General features: G+C 41.2%; 1 protein-coding gene across 10 annotated transcripts in view; it reads left to right on the top strand.

Moving 5' to 3' along the window:
* NEDD4L (NEDD4 like E3 ubiquitin protein ligase) overlaps positions 1-14,311 on the top strand; it is a 365,125-nt gene that overhangs the window by 287,498 nt on the left and 63,316 nt on the right. For all 10 annotated transcript variants that reach the window (XM_034943816.3, XM_057300460.2, XM_057300462.2 and 7 more), the window contains 4 exons: positions 1,106-1,272; positions 5,106-5,238; positions 6,840-7,016; positions 9,939-10,013. In XM_034943816.3, coding sequence (XP_034799707.1) covers positions 1,106-1,272; positions 5,106-5,238; positions 6,840-7,016; positions 9,939-10,013 — 552 coding nt within the window. The remainder of the gene's footprint in view (positions 1-1,105; positions 1,273-5,105; positions 5,239-6,839; positions 7,017-9,938; positions 10,014-14,311) is intronic.

Here is a 14,311-nt window from a genome sequence, read left to right on the forward strand (position 1 = left end):
CTTTTCAGCACACACCTCGGCCAGTGCTGTTTTTTTAGGCAAATTCTCATATTCTCAAAGTGTCCGTTAAACGAGACCTCTCTAGGGCTTATTCTCACATCTGTTTGCAGCTGTTGCATATATGTGATATGTGAATAATGTGTGTGGAGAAGTTACCCGAACACTCCTCCGCCTGAGAGATCGTATTTCCAGGCATTATTTCATTTACAAGCCATCATCTCTCTATATACATGAAGAGGAATAATGTGGGTGGTAGAAATTTATGAATGTTAACATTTCATAAGCACGTCAACAGATTTTCATCTCAAATCCAAGGAATTTTTTACACTCTTCTTGCCTTCCAACTGCAGTAACCAGTGAATTACTTAATTTTCCAGTGATTTTAGCAGAGGATGTTAGGAAGGGAATACGTAATGCCTAAAATATGTGCTGTAAAAATGGAACTTGAATTTTGGTACCATGAAACCCGTTGGTGTGGACACAGCCAGTGTAGAGGGCCTGAGTAGAAGGCAGCAGCTTCCAGACTCCTGGCTCCTGCGGTTGTTTGGGATGCAAAGAGGAGGCTTCTCTCTCAAAGCCCACCTCCCTGGGGAGCAACAGGACTCCGGGCCTCTGGTCCCCTGTGCCATGAGTTCTGTTAGAACACAGGTGCAGCGCAGCTCATCTTCCCTGCTCCCTTTACCTCATAGAGGTATTGAAAAGATGGCAGCTGTAATGTGACCCGCATCATTGGCAGGGCTTTGTACAGCCTTGGAGGCCCTCAAGTCAAAATAACAAACATGACATATGGAAAGAGTATGATGTGACTTAAGTAGTGTCACCGACTGTGCAGATCCAAATTGTGTTGTCCTGCAATGTAGTCATCTTAGAGGGAAGCACAATTAATTGGCCATTACTCAGAAGATTTTTGAGGCCTTTCTAGAATTGATATATATATATTTTTTTGGCCTTCAATTGGGAATTTACTCAAATGTGGCCCCGAAGCCATGGCTAGAGCCAGAGAGCCCCAGAGCAAGGAGAAGGGCATGCAGGGCAGGCTGTGATGACCTCTTACTCACAGCCGAAGAACCAACCTCATAATCGTCCCTTTAACTTTATTCCGCAGCATGGATGGGAAGTTGTTGACTCAAATGACTCGGCTTCTCAGCACCAAGAGGAACTTCCTCCTCCTCCTCTGCCTCCCGGGTGGGAAGAAAAAGTGGACAATTTAGGCCGAACTTACTATGTCAACCACAACAACCGGACCACTCAGTGGCACCGACCAAGCCTGATGTGAGTACCGTGTGATGGTCAGGAACACGTGCATGTGCACTGCACAGCTAGGGACAAATATGGCGGCCCTCTGGGACAAGGCTGGGAAATAAATCATATGTCTATAAGAGCAGATGGTGGTGTGGTACGAGATTCCTCTCCATTTACGTAAAGCATGCAAGAGCAGTCAGAACTTGTATATTGTAAGCGATTGCCTTTGAGTCACATGCTGCTGTTTTCAATATGAGCTGATTTATTTTCTACGTCTTCTTTTATGTCGATTCCTGAAATACAAAGCAGAGGTTGTTTTTCTTAGACTTATTTTACATTTGTTGATTATATTGTTTTCTTCTTCACCTTTCTCTCCCAACTGACCCAGAACAGAACCGGCAAGCAAATTGGCTTTGCAATTTTCTGTTTTCTCTAAGTTTTTGGATTTTTACTCTCTTCAATGCATTGATTTGGAAACCTCAAAAATTTTTTTTTCTTTAAGGAAATTTGAGCCCCTTAATATAATCAGAAACACATGGGAGAGTTGCAAAATCAGAATTAGTAATTACTGTGTATTTTAATCCCTCACCAGCCTCAGGGATGCAGTAAACCAATTCCTGTTTTGTTCCCTCAGCAATTTGTGGTTTGATTGATAGCAAATAAACACTGGTTAAAACTCATGGACTTTAAAAATGGTTTTGTAGCAGCTTGTTTTTAAATCATTTTATACAGCAAGATCTAAGTCTATTGATAATACATCGAAGGGCAAAAAGAAAGTCTTAAGGAAAAGGAATTTTATCCTAGAAATTATGAGCTGCCTAGCAGCCAAGACAAGGAGGAAATTATCAATGAACTATACAACTTTCAGTATGTAATAAAAGCAAGTCTACTGGGTAGTATAATTTTCTTGTCTACTCGAACTCTGAAAGAAAGTGGCTAATGATACATTTTAGACAACAAGCAGTATGAGGTATCATGTTCTTAAAAACCTTTTATCTTTAGAAATTGTAAAGATACTCCACATATGACTGTGGGTGGGGAGGGTGGCCAAGTTTTCTGGTCTAGGTTTTGTTTAATTTAGAGATAAAGCTTGCAGAATCTGGAACAACGAATAGCCTGTCTTCCCTGAGCCCCCAGGTGGGTTCTCGTGAATGTCAGCTGTTCGTGATCAGCTTTAGACTACCCAGCACGGGCATTAGCTCAGGACAGCAAAATGGTCTCAGGACAGCAAAAATATCAGAGCAGCTGGGTAATGCTGAGCTATCTTTTGTTAAAGTTTTTTCCCATGGAAATAGCTTGGTTGATTCTTTTTGTTTTTTATATTATTGCTTACTATTTCCTTTTGATTAACGCCCATAGCTATTAGAATTATTGTAATCCATTGTAGCTATTTGTAGTAAAAATGAATTTGGACCCACCTTGGGCTTGGTTACATGTAGTGACTAGAAGAATCTTGGTAGCAATATCCTAAGCAAAGCACCATTATCTACCTTTGCTCAACAGCATGAGAAAGGAGTACTGAAAAGGTAGATCCTCATGCGACCTCTGCAGAAAAGTGGCCAGGAGCAACTCACAAAGGAAAAAATCCTGATAGCTAATATGTATATGGAAAAATATTCAGCTTCATAAATAAGGATCATGCAGATTAGAGTTTGTATTTTGGGGACAAATAGGGATAATTGCTACTTTCTCTACCTCACAGAGTTGTGAAACTAACGAGGGAATTCTTGAGAAAACACTTCATACATTTTAAAATATATACTATTTTTTTGATGGCTCCACAGGTGTAGACATGTCCCCACACTCATCAAGAGGTGTACGTTAAACATGAACAGCTTTTTAATGTGTTGATTAGACCTCAATAAAGTGATTTAAAAGAGAAACCATCTTTGGTGGCAGTGTCCCAGAAACTAAAACAAAAGGTATAACTTGCTGGCTCTTCACTAGTCTAGAGCAACAAGGGAAAAATGCAGTTCTTTTTCTGTTGTTGTTTGAGACAGAGTCTCACTCTGTCACCCACAGTGGCACCATCTCGGCTCACTGCAACCTCCGCCTCCCAGGTTCAAGCGATTCTCCTGCCTTGGCCTCCTGAGTAGCTGGGATTACAGGCGCCCACCGCCATGCCCAGCTAACGTTTGTATTTTTGTGAAGATGGGGTTTCACTGGCTTGGTCACGCTGGTTTGAAACTCCTGACCTCAGGTGATCCGCCCGCCTCAGCCTCCCAAAGTGCTAGGATTACAGGTATGACCCACCACGCCCGGCCAAAAAATGCAGTTCTTAATCCAAGTTCGGGTTCACATGTAGTTTTGGGAGAAGGCAGAGGCATAACTGCCCCATCAAGGAGGCAGCAATGCCAAAGGGAGAGGCTGAGCCAGGAAGGACACAGCAGAACTTGGCAGAACCTGAGGAGCACCTCCTTCCAATGGGCATAACTTCTAGAAGGCAAGAGGAAAGTTAGTTAAGGAAAAAGAGTTTCCACCACAACCTCTGCTAGCAGGCCCTTTATTGGGATATAGTATAAGTTCATTTCAGAATGAGTGAGAAAACTTTAAAATTTGTGTTTTAGAAAGAGTCTATAATGAGTGTTCTTGATAAGTACTGTATTTCAATTAGTCTGAAATAAAGATTTCAACGTTTGAGATACTGACTTGTGACATAATTTTTGTTAATGGGATATGCTATCTTATTGAAAGTATCTGTGACAGTTTTCCCTGAAAAAATTTTTGGCATTTAAACTTGTACACTAAAAGCCTCTGACTAGTATTTCCCCCAAAGTATGATTGCCTATAATTTACTGCAAAAAAAAAAAGTTTTCTTTTTTCTTTTTTTTTTGTTTTGTTTTGTTTTGAGATGGAGTCTCACTCTGCTGCCCTGGCTGGAGTACAGTGTGACATGATCTCTCAGCTCACTGCAACCTCCGCCTCCCGGGCTCAAGTGATTCTCCTGCCTCAGCCTCCTGAGTAGCTGGGACTACAGGCAAGCGTCACCACACTCGGCTAATTTTTGTATTTTTAGTAGAGGCGGGGTTTTGCCATGTTGGCCAGGTGTGTCTTGAGCTCCTGACCTCAAGTGATCCGCCCGCCTTGGCCTCCCAAAGTGCTGGGATTACAGGCATGAGCCACCATGCCCAGCCCAAAAAAATTTTCCAAATTGAATCAAAACTTTTAGATCCTGAATTGAGAGCATCACGTGACAAAAAATAGGGTATGATGTTTCGGTGTTCTTCAGACCCCAGCTGACTTGAGAGGTTATCTCCTGATGTTATTAGGATTTTTAAAGTAGGGTAAAGGAGGTAAATGCAGTGTCACGATTTTGAGATTCTGTTAAAATGAGCTAGAAAGCAGCTGAAAAAAATTCGTGTTGGATCAGGTGTACTTTCCTCCAGATGACAGCTTTGAATTTGTCCCTTTTGTAGTCTTTGGTCAAATTGCTGGTGACCAAAAGTAGCTGCCTTGTCATTGCTGGACTTCTAGAAGGATTGGGACTGCCCAGCTGCTGTGTGAACTTGCCTGTCACCTCTGCTTCCAGAGGTCTGACTTGTCACTGTGGCAAATGGGCAGAGGACTTTGATTTCTGTTTTTTATTAAACACTAAGGTATATTTTGAAATATATGCCTGAAAGATGCTCAAAATGGTGTGACTAATGCATTTTAAAACTGCATTATTTGATTGAAATGAACCTTAACCTATACTTTAGCCGTAATATGGTGGGAGAATTCTCACATTGGATGACCAGCTAGTTGTCAGTGTTTGACGCTGACACTTTAGTGGCCATCTGGCCCTCCGTGAGCATTGGACTGTCATGAAGGGCCCGATCTCAACCACTTCTCTTCTTCTCTTTCCCCCTTTCCTGCATGCTCAGGGACGTGTCCTCGGAGTCGGACAATAACATCAGACAGATCAACCAGGAGGCAGCACACCGGCGCTTCCGCTCCCGCAGGCACATCAGCGAAGACTTGGAGCCCGAGCCCTCGGAGGGCGGGGATGTCCCTGAGGTACGATGTCCCCAGAATGCTGCAAAGCCCGGCAGCTCCTTCTTCCCATGTTCTCCAGCTTGATTTTATATCATAATTTCTTCTCTCAGTAAACATTGTTGAAAATGTAAAGATTACAGTGATGCAGGGAATTAATTACCATCTGAATATTAATTTGAAAGTGCCTATAAAAGCCGTATTTGACAAGTATATGTGGCTCTATATTATAGAAATGGGAATAACATTATTTTTATTTTTATTTTTTTTGAAGACAGTGTCTTGCTCTGTCACCCAGGCTAGAGTGCAGTGGTGCAGTCTCGGCTCACTGCAACCTCCGCCTCCTGGGTTCAAGCAATTCTCCTGCCTCAGCCTCCTGAGTAGCTGGGATTACAGGCACGCATCACCACGCCCGGCTAGTTTTTGTATTTTTAGTAGAAATGGGGTTTCACCATGTTGGCTAGGATGGTCTCAATCTCCTGACCTCGAGATCCGCCTGCTGCCTCAGCCTCCTAAAGTGCTGGGGTTATAGGTGCATGCCATCACAATGGCTAATTTTTTTTTTTTTTTTTTAGTAGAGACGGGTTTCACCATGTTGTCCAGGCTGGTCTTGAACTCCTGACCTCGTGATCCACCTGCCTTGGCCTCCCAAAGTGCTTAGATTACAGGCGTGAGCCACTGTGTCCAGCCCACATTATGTTTCAGTATGAAAATCTTAAGATATTTTTACTTTGTAATTTATTTTTCACCGGGGTCTAACCATGTCTCATTAAATGACAGCTTGTTTTTATCATAGTTGAGCTGTTGAATGAGCCCTGTAACTTGTTTGGGTATCATATGCATATTTTTATTGAGTCGCTTTGACACTTGGAAGAGATTTATTACCATGAAAATATAAATTTAGGTGAACAGAAATGTGTAATTTTCCCTTTAAATAGTTATGGTATGTTACTTAAAACGTTATGAATTAAACAACAAATTAGCCATAATCTTCCATGCTATCTTACCAGCTCCGTTTACGTACTAAAAATCCATTCTTCTTAGACATTGTGTTAGGAAGATCATTTAGAATGTGGTGATTCAACTTGGAAAAGCAAAAGTAATGATTCCATAACACATTCACTCTAAGTTATTTTATACCATTGTTTAATTACAGCGTATAGCTTCTATGCTGCTCTCACGGTGAATCCTCATTGGTTAAAAGTAAAAGAAAATCCATGACAATTGTTTATAAACTCCAGAGAAGTGTGTGTGTGTGTTTGTTTTTTTGCCCACACATATAGTAACAAGTGCTGGAAATCAGTCACTGTTCAGAGAGGAGTGTTATAAAGTGGTTAAGAGCACAGCCTCTGTCTGGAACCAGGCCTCTTTGATTCACATCATGGCCCTGCCACTTGCTAGAGGTTACCTTGGGCAGGTTATTCTCTGTGCCTCAGTTTCCTCATCTGTTAATTGGGGGAGTTATCTTCCTCGTGATTATTGTGAAGGTTGTGTGCCTCATGAGAGGCACTTAGTAGGTGTTAATTATAGTTATCACCAGGGCTATTGTTGTTACATGGTTTCACTGGGGAGCTGGGTAGATCCCTACTTCGTAGTGTTTACCCCAGTGTCTCCTTCTCTGAAAGCCTTGGGAGACCATTTCAGAGGAAGTGAATATCGCTGGAGACTCTCTCGGTCTGGCTCTGCCCCCACCACCAGCCTCCCCAGGATCTCGGACCAGCCCTCAGGAGCTGTCAGAGGAACTAAGCAGAAGGCTTCAGATCACTCCAGACTCCAATGGGGAACAGTTCAGCTCTTTGATTGTAAGTAGTGGCCTTGTTTGAAAGAAAAGCTGAGCAATGTTTTATTGCTTTTTGTTGCTTAAGGAGAATCTCTTATGTAAATAGTGACCAAGGGTCTTCCAGCTCCCAGCTAACTCTGACATTTTCCAAAGTTCCTCCTTCCCTAGGAGAAGCAGGACTGTACTAAAATTAGCCCAAGCAGGTGAGAATCTTTCTTGATTTGGAAGGCAGCTTTGCTCACCCTTATACCACTAACACTTTCTTGGTTTATAAAGAACTCAAAGAAGTAAAACTCCATGATGTCTGTAATTATTAGCTTTAACCTTGTAGAATTCCTTTCCCAGCCAAAAGGCTCATGAAAATAGTACCTTTATCACAAAGGTAGTATTTCACAGTAACAATTAAAAGCCATCAGGCCTAATCAGTCCTCTTAAGTCATATTCTGCAGGATTTATCATTCTCATTTCGCTGATAAGGGCACAATGCTTAAGTGGCTCATCCAAGACAAGGTTTGAATGGGAGATAGAAGACGTCTCCTAAGTCCCAGAGTATGAACCCTTGAGAAATGTTGTGAAATTGTGACACTGTCATCAAGGTAGCATTTTAACTTGGGCTCTCAACCATCAGAAACATACTTTCTAGAAGCTTCAGATGGGCCCAATGCCTGAGCCCAGTGGAATCAGTCACAAAGACTTCCATGTTTGACAATACAAAATTGTGCAGAAATAACCCATAGAAAAGCCCTGCTTGTGCATAGAATTAAGAGCAAATGAAGTCTCAGTGTTTCTCAAGAAACTGAACTTAAAAATGTACAATAGTAAATGATGGTAGTCACTCCACTGAAAATGGCATCCTAAAAAAAAATAGTCATTACTATGACCATAACAAACATAAATGATAGCACTGCATACAATGTAAAAGCAAGTAAGTACTCACGAAATTGTTACTTTTTGGTTATGGTGTTTTTATTTTAAAAGACAGTATACGCCTCTATTACATGAGTTGCATTTATCATTCAGTTAATGTGATTTCACATTAAAATTCTGTGACTTTTTCAAAAAGAGATGTGTCGCCAAGATGAAAATGTAGTACTAAATGGACAGGATAAAAGAAATTGCATATATATGGGATATTTGAACTGATAAAACTGTTGTTATAGAAACAACATAAACAATGAAGCCTTGTATTTAAAACCTATAAAAGCAAGGAGGTACCACAGAATCCATGGCAGTAACACACCTTTAGTAAACCAAGTAAACACCGTAATTTTTTTCAGCAATAATCATAAGTTAGCAATTCTAGTTCTTTAAATGAGGAGCTCCTGAATTTAATTATTCTAGATCTGTGAAATATCATTAAGACCCAAATACAATATTGTATTATTTCACATCATGTTCACTGTTAAATGAGAGTCAAATCGGATATTTGCTTATTGGGATTACCCTGTATTCAAGGGCAAGAACATGAGCTTTGGCTGGGCGCAGTGGCTAATGCTTATAATCCCAGCACTTTGAGAGGCTGAAGCAGGCGGATCACCTGAGGTCAGGAGTTCAAGACCAGCCTGGCCAACATGGTGAAACCCCGTCTCTACTAAAAATGCAAAACTTAGCCGGGTGTGGTGGGGTGCACCTGTAGTTCCAGCTACTCAGGAGGCCAAGGTGCAAAAATTTCTTGAACCCAGGAGGCAGAGGTTGTAGTGAGCCAAGATCGCGCCACTGCACTCCAGCCTGAGCAACAGAGTGACACTTTTATTAAAGACTGATTCTTTCACAGTAACCAATGTGGGAAGATGTGAATTGTCCCCCATCCCTACCACAGAGTCTTCTTGTACCATTTACTTATCACAAAATATTAAAAATGAGTAAATACTAGAAACCGATACCATGGATGAACTTGCCGATAAGGAGACTCTGGCTTCTGTGTGTGACCTGCTGCTAATCTTCATTCATATCAATTAGGCTTCATTTAACCACATAGACTAATACAAACAAGTTAGAGGAATGTTAAGACACTACACAGTAGATCTTTTTTTTTAAGCTTGATCTCACTATTTTTCATCATTCCTGTCTTTACTACTTGAAGTCCACTTAGAAGCTAAAATTGGCTGAGCATGGAGGCTCACACCTGTAATCCCAGTACTTTGGGAGGCCGAGGTGGGTGAATCATCTGAGGTCAGGAGGTCGAGACAGCCTGACCAATATGGTGAAACCGCATCTCTACTAAAAATACAAAAAATTAGCCAAGTGTGGTGGTGGGGGCTTTTAGTCCCAGCTACTCAGGAGGCTGAGACAGGAGAATCACTGGAACCTGGGAGGCAGAGGTTGCAGTGAGCTGAGATCACGCCACTGCACTCCAGCCTGAGCAATAGAACAAGACTCTACATTTAAAAAAAAAAAAAAAAAAAAAAAAAGAGCAGCTAAAATTATAAATACCAGATCTTTCAGAAGTAGGCCAAGATGATGTCTGAGCTCCTCTGAATATAGGATGCAACTGACTCTTTCTCAATTGTAATAATCAATAAATGTTGGGTAGCCACATATCACTATTTCTTCCTCTTTTTCCGTCTATTCACATCACATTAAAATTTACCCTGAGGGTGCATCTTAAAGCAGACTACAAGACTGCTAGCTTCTTTCTGTTTGTAAAGCAGCATTAGAGGGTTGCAAAGTCCTGTTGAGTCTCCTTTCTGAAAGTTTTGGTCTCCTCTTATTTTTGCCACTAATTCTAAGGACCAATCAAAATTCCAGTCTGCTTAACTGAAAATTAAAGTGAAAGATAACTTTTTCAAGGATGACTGTCCTTGTTCTGAAAAGATGTTTCATTTAATTACCTTCTAATATCGAAGAGCGGTGAATATGGTTGAGTGATATATTTGTTAAACCAATGAAAGTTGCTTTTAAGAATATATTTCTTGATGCTTCCTGTCTTTTCCTCTCCTTCCAGCAAAGAGAACCCTCCTCAAGGTTGAGGTCATGCAGTGTCACCGACGCAGTTGCGGAACAGGGCCATCTACCACCGGTAACCCATGCTAATTTCCAGTCATCAATTGACTTTTTGGGCTTTCATTTACAATCATCTGGGCTGCTGCAAAAAGAGTTTTTCCTGTGTAAATTTATTTACCATATAAATGAGATGTTTTTAAATTTCCTGGCCAATTGCCCTAGGAAAGTGGATTTCCAATACAGAGAATTGTTACTGCCACCCATCTCTAAAATGCTGGAACCTCCATTGCTTTAGTTTTTCACCCAAATTTATACCAATTTTGATTTGCTCACTTAAACTTCTTGGTACATTAGTTAGTAATTCCTTTTACCTTATTGAGTTACTATAGTTATGCTCCAGTGATCTGTACTTTGAAAACACATTGAGTCCCTTTAACCAGGAAGAACTCTTCTGGGCGACCGACCGTCCACATGTTCCTTTCCCTTCCTAATGACCTGAAGTCTGAACTCTACAGAGTCTCTGTACCTTCTCTTTAAAGGCAGCTCTGCTCACCAGGAATTGGCTATAATTCTTTCCAACTCTCTCATCATTTTAATAGCTATCAGCAAATGTAGAAGTGTAGGGGATTTTGTAACATCTGATGTATGTAAAAAGAAATATTCAAGTTGGAAGGCAGACTAGAACTGCCTTGAGAGATGTTTGATGTACACATTAAAAATAAGAAATTTTACATAAATTTGTTTCTTCTTTTGGAGGTGAAAATATGTGGTTTTAATGTGTTCAATTTGATATTTTACCTTGACAGTTTTTGTCTGTTGCTACAAAACCTTGATCATTTTTAAGACTAATAATGTATTATGTATGAATTTGAAGGGGGAAAAGTGCATTTAAGGTTTTTGAAATCACAGTGTCTTCCCTCTCATGTATGTTTTTTCTTGACTTCAAAGGATATTTTGGCCTAGGTTTTAATTTTTTATGTTTGAGAAAAAATTAATGAGTATACTAGTCAAGGAAGCAGTCAAAATAATAGAGTCATTTGTGACTTACACTGGAGAGACTTAATAATAAGCTTGATAAGAGCGTCTTTTCTGGGATGGTTTCAGTACAGGGCCCCCAAAAACAAAACAATCAACTGAGATGGACTGGTAGGATCCTTCTCAACCTCATGATCTGTGATTTTCCTTGAACGAATGGCACTTTCTCTCCTTTTCAAAATCAATGTCAATTTTATTTCCCAAAGAACTCACTTTCCTGGAAACTGGTGATTCCTCCCTCTTTCTTTGTACTTTCTGATGCTGTAAACTCACTGATCACCAGTGGCCTCTTGAGTTTTGAGGTTGGGGAGATTTCAGAATCTGCTAATTATTTGACAATGGCAGGCAAAACCAGACCAGCTTTCCATTTTTCTCTAAGGCAGCTCACTCTTTTGAGGTTGTCATTGTTTACCCAGGTCAAGGATGAGCCACCTTGGGTGGCATAGGGGTCACGCTTCCTTTGTGCTACTGGTCATCAGCGACTGCTGGCTTTGTCTGGACAGGGTGGGTTTCAGGGATTCTGATCTCATGTCACCTGCCTTACAGCGCTGCCACAGCAGTGGGCCCTGATTCAGACAGCAGGGGCTCATCCCCTAAGTGCGTTTCACTGATGTAAATTATCATTCACAGCCCAGTGCCCCAGCTGGGAGAGCACGTTCATCAACTGTCACGGGTGGTGAGGAACCAACGGTAATGATCCACTTTATCAGACATCAATAGCAAGAGGCCGTGAGGCAGTTTTAATATTTCGTGTAGTGGTGAATATACGCTCTTTTTAAAAATAAGATTAGCTTCTTTGTGCTACAGAGCTGCACACGTTTCTTATTTTAAGCTTCTCATTTGGGGATTGTTTAAAGGTACTGGGTAAAATAGAATGATTTTTTTAGTCCCACATAATTTTATTAGGAATACTATCAGGCTTTGGTTAAGTGCATTTAACTTGACCATTTAGAAGATATTTTTGACTTTTAGTGTTTGTACTCCTGATAAGTTTTTCTATTTCATTAGAATGCTTGGTTAAAATAATTTGGTTGGAAGATCATCAAAGAAGCCACAGGAATTGCATGAGACTGTGTGTGTGATTCCTGGGTGTGCCCAGGGCCCTTCTCTTTTCTGTATCTCCCCTACCACATTTTTCACAGGGGGTTAGACTTTTCTTGTCCCCAGAATGCACCAGTGACCCTTTCTCTGCCACCAGGGGCTCTCCTCACACAATGAACAAGTTTCCGTAATTCCAAGGGAGCATAATTAGGATATGTAAGTGATCTAGAAAAATTTATGTTTCTCTAAGCCAACCATTCTTATTCATTATTTTAAAGAATGTATGGTATTCCTGTTTGTGGGTGACTTAGATTTGTATTTTAATTGCCTGTTTTCTACTTGATCCCTAAAGTTAGGCTAGCTTATAGTTTATGCTTCGCACTGCAATAGCTGTTTAAAGAATTTCCTGGCCGGGCTCGGTGGCTCACGCCTGTAATCCCAGCACCTTGGGAGGCCGAGGCAGGTGGATCATGAGGTCAGGAGATCGAGACCATCCTGGCTAACACAGTGAAACCCCGTCTCTACTAAAAGTACAAAAAATTAGCCGGGCGTGGTGGTGAGCGCCTGTAGTCCCAGCTACTTGGGAGGCTGAGGCAGGAGAATGGCGTGAACCTGGGAGGTTGCGGTGAGCTGAGATCGCACCACTGCACTCCAGCCTGGGCGACAGAGCGAGACTCCATCTCAAAAAAAAAAAAAAAGAATTTCCTTATTGTTTCACCTGTGTTGTATTTTGCTGTAACTGCTCATTACTTGTGGATAACTTTATGTATACAATTGCTGATTTTCTAAAGATGTTGATGACTTCAATTTAATGCTCAGCATTGTACAGAGGAAAATCAAACTGGCAACAGTCAGCCCCAGAACACTCAGCTCAGGTTAAGATATTGAGCTACAGTGGTTTACGTGAGTCATGTGTTGAGTGAGGCAGCCTCCAGTAGAATTCAAGAAATTCTACATGAACTATTTCCCACTGTGCACTTGTAATTTCTGTGGGAGTAGTGGAGCTTTGAGGGGGACAAGATCATTTTGTGAGATAATTTTAGTTGAATTCAGTGCTGATGAACATCATCTGTATATCACCTATTTTTGTATTTTGTTGGCCTTGCAACCTGCGTGTAGCTTTGGAGTGTTGTGGTAGCTGATGTAGTAAATGAAGTAGGAATGGAATCATTGCAGTACCAGGCTCCATGGCAAGGGTCACCTGGCGGGACAAGGTGACCCCTCTGAATGAGATCCCGGGTGGCACGTTAGACTGCCATTTTCTTGCTTTCTTGCCTGCACTCTCCCCTCCCCATCACTGAGTTTCAGCATGGGTTGGGTTTTTTCTTTCCACAGGCTTGGCAATATTCATTCCTAAGTGTTTCATCTACTTTGGTAGATGTAGATAGATCTCCCTACCTAGTTAGGTTTGAAAGGATCACATCCGTTTCTCTTCTGCTGTATCCTGCATGTTTCTCTTCCACACCCTTTGTCGTGAATGCCCTTGACTTCCTGTCTTGCAATTCTGTCTCTTCACCCCGTGTTTCCCTCTTTGGCATCCCCTCTGTTCCTCTGCACATCACTCACACTGAAGTTTATTGTCCTGGGCTGGAGCCATCATGGTATTATGTCATCTCACTGCCCCTGTGCTCTCACAGACATACGGCTGTGTACACATAGGTACACATTGTGCCACTTTATGTTATTTTTTTTAAATGGGATGTCATGTATACATTACTTAGCAACTTGGTTTTTTTTTGAACTTATGTTCATTCTTCTGGGACATGTTAATAATTACATAATATTCACTGATGTAAAGGCACTACAATGTTAATTTCCCGACATTCAAGGACTTTCTGCTCCCCCTACCCTGCCCTTTCAACTCCATACGCTGTGCTGAAGTAACCGTCCTGATATAGCTTTCTTTCTATGATAGTGCTTTCATTCCTGTAGTCTAATAAACAGGCCCTGATTCTCAGCCAAGAAACCACAGCCCTTTGATTTATGGCAAATAAACGCACAGTGGTGTCACTTTCTGGCAGACTAAGCCAGGGCCCTCCCCATGAGATAAAAGGAGAGGGATAGCACAGTCCTTTCAGTCTTTGTTGTATATATTCTAAAAATACACGAGCCACCATTACTGGGTTGGTGCAAGTCTTGGCAAATCTGTGATGGTCAGTGTCAAAGTGGTTATTTTTAAAAGCATATTGAAACTTCTGCAGTTTACAATCGTGTTCTTTATTTTAATGAAAGAAACAGAGCCACTAGGAAGTTCTAGCTAATGGCTTTTGGGCATCACAAAGCAGTAGTGTATTCAGT

Source organism: Pan paniscus, chromosome 17 (assembly GCF_029289425.2).
Source record: "Pan paniscus chromosome 17, NHGRI_mPanPan1-v2.0_pri, whole genome shotgun sequence".
NCBI classification, from domain to species: Eukaryota; Metazoa; Chordata; class Mammalia; order Primates; family Hominidae; genus Pan; species Pan paniscus.